General features: G+C 35.8%; 1 protein-coding gene across 1 annotated transcript; it reads right to left on the bottom strand.

Moving 5' to 3' along the window:
• LOC138364959 (uncharacterized) lies at window positions 1–834 on the bottom strand. The gene has a single exon (XM_069325045.1). The coding sequence runs from the start codon at window positions 832–834 to the stop codon at window positions 1–3; it is 834 nt and encodes a 277-aa protein (XP_069181146.1).
• Between the last annotated feature and the right edge of the window lie 1,609 nt (window positions 835–2,443).

The following is a 2,443-nucleotide window of genomic DNA, read 5'->3' as shown; positions in this document are numbered from 1 at the left end:
CTACTTTGGGGAGGGGGAAGTTGTTCTAGATTTATTTGGAGTACTGTTTGTACTCTGTTTTTTACTATTAGTGATAGAAGAAGGTTTAGATGTCGCTTTTCCATCTGTGTTATCTCGTTGTCTTTCTATGATGGATCGCAAACCTTCTGTTATCTCCTTTACAGTCAGAGAAGATTTGTTATATAAACCAAACAACTTATCTAGTACATCACTGTGTAATTTGCGTTTCATATGGACTTGGATTATCCAGTCCGATTCCTCCAGATTCACTTTATTCGTTTGTGTCTTGAGCAATGACTCAAGCTCGAATCTAAAGGCTTGGAGTGAGTCAGCTGATCCATCTGGAGCGGTAATATCCAACAGCTTCTGAGTTAGAAGTCTTATAGCCCTTTCTGGCTTAGCAAAATTTTCCTTAAGGAGCTGTACTGCATTATCATAACCATCATCAGTGAAAGTCAAATTACTGACCACCTTTAATGCTTCATCCCTTAAGACAACTTGCAAATATGTAAATTTTGTTGTCTTTGCTATATTGGCATTAGAATCCTCAGAATCAACAAATTTGTTCCAGAAATTGTCCCAACTCTCGTCCTCTGTACCAGAGAAAGTTGGGAGACTGAGTGATGGTAATTGGACTTCTGGTTGTGTCGGGGTTTGGGAAGCTGTGGCTGCAATGTTTGTAGTGGCCTTGTGTATGATTATTAACTTGTCAAAGTGTTGTAACTTTGTATGTATTGTATCTTCATAATCTGCTTTTTCGTGTACTACAGCATCCATTGCCTCTTCATCGATGTTAGTAGTAGCAAGTACATCCTGATATTTCAGGATTTGCATTTGTACATGCTGATATTTGGTCTGTGCAACCTTATGATGGCCTTCCAGTTCTACATAATCAACTGGAGTTTGATTACATAAATCATCTCATTTTTTGATTTGTCGAGTTAAGTGGCCTTTCATACCAGTGAGGGTCGCTTTTACATTTTTGGCAGTAGACATAATGGCTGTATTTGCTAGCCGTGTTGCAGATGTACTAGTGCTAAGCCTTGTTGGACTTTGATTTGGACTGTTTCTAGCACTTGAGCCAATAGAGCTACTAGTTTCCGAACTAGAGCTGTTTATCATTTAAAAAATACACATTATATAATCATACACACTATAATTTGAGTGGTAACCGAGTATCTATACTGGATTTACCTCAAGTTAGCTCCTCAAAATCACTCTTAGTTGGTACAGAGACACAGATTAACACTCAAAGGTGAAATGATTATAGTTAAATTATTACTATAGTTATGGTAATATTATGTAATCAACACAACTCAGGTTGTCATGAGTACTGCATAAAAATATGTGTTTGCTAGGTTGTAATATTTGTTCAACTCTAGACAAGTGTAAATTCTTACCCTTACACCAGGTTAGCACAATAAATTAGACTAGGTTGCTCTACAACACCAGCCTAAAAGGTCCTACCCTTGTGCAAGAATTATTTGAAAATAATGTGAAATGCAGTAATTGTTACAGTAATGGTGCAATATTATGTAAACACTTAAAATTATAAGAATCATATACATTTATGAGTAAATTAGCCTCTTATCAACCTCTTGTAATGAAAAAGCACAATTGTTCTTTTGGTTCAGGCCTCGGAACAATAATAGTGCTTGTTGAAAGTTCTGTTCACTATTAGCCGAGATTGAAAAAGTTAGGCTAGAAAAATGTAAAATGTATACCAGTGCTTTCCTGCTATAATTAATGTATAATGTATATGTAAATGTTGCACTAACGTTATATGTTCTATCCGGTTCGTTGAGGACCATTGCTAATGTGTGAAAATCCTAGCAATTTTAATCTTTTTCTTTTATGAATTATTCCATAATTTACTTTAATATATATTATTTTATTTTTCCACTGAGTTAGTTAGTTAGTTAGTTAGTAGTAAGTTAGTAATAAGTTAGTTAGTAGTGGACTGTATATATTCTGATTCAGCTGATAGAATTTATCACACACAATAGGGGGGGGGGCAATTTGTAGCTTAAACCACTTGGAAGTGGATCCTTCATAAAGCACGTCATTTACCTAGTCTTTAATATATAAATTATAAATCATACCATATATGGTGGTCTAATCTACTATTATACTACAGCAAATTAAATTAATAACTGCTAATACTATGCCTACAGTATTAAACACAAAAAGGCCTTAGTTGCTACTGTTGGTGGGGCCTGATAAGGCTGTAAAATGTAGCATCAGAACTGGGTGTGGCCCTGTGCTTCAGAGTGCCACTTTATGGCGGCTGTCTGGAGACCTACAAGGCTTGATGTACAGCTAGTGGCTGCAATCCCTATAATTATGTTAGGAGCCAGCTTCCTGCTTCACTAACTTCCTCACAATTACCTGTTTGGGATGTAAGAAATTAATAATGATTCCCTAAACATATAAGTACAGGTAT

The sequence above is a fragment of the Procambarus clarkii genome, chromosome 15 (assembly GCF_040958095.1).
Source record: "Procambarus clarkii isolate CNS0578487 chromosome 15, FALCON_Pclarkii_2.0, whole genome shotgun sequence".
Classification (NCBI taxonomy): domain Eukaryota; kingdom Metazoa; phylum Arthropoda; class Malacostraca; order Decapoda; family Cambaridae; genus Procambarus; species Procambarus clarkii.
The sequence above is the reverse complement of the archived record's forward strand: the minus strand, read 5'-3'. Positions and strand labels throughout refer to the sequence as shown.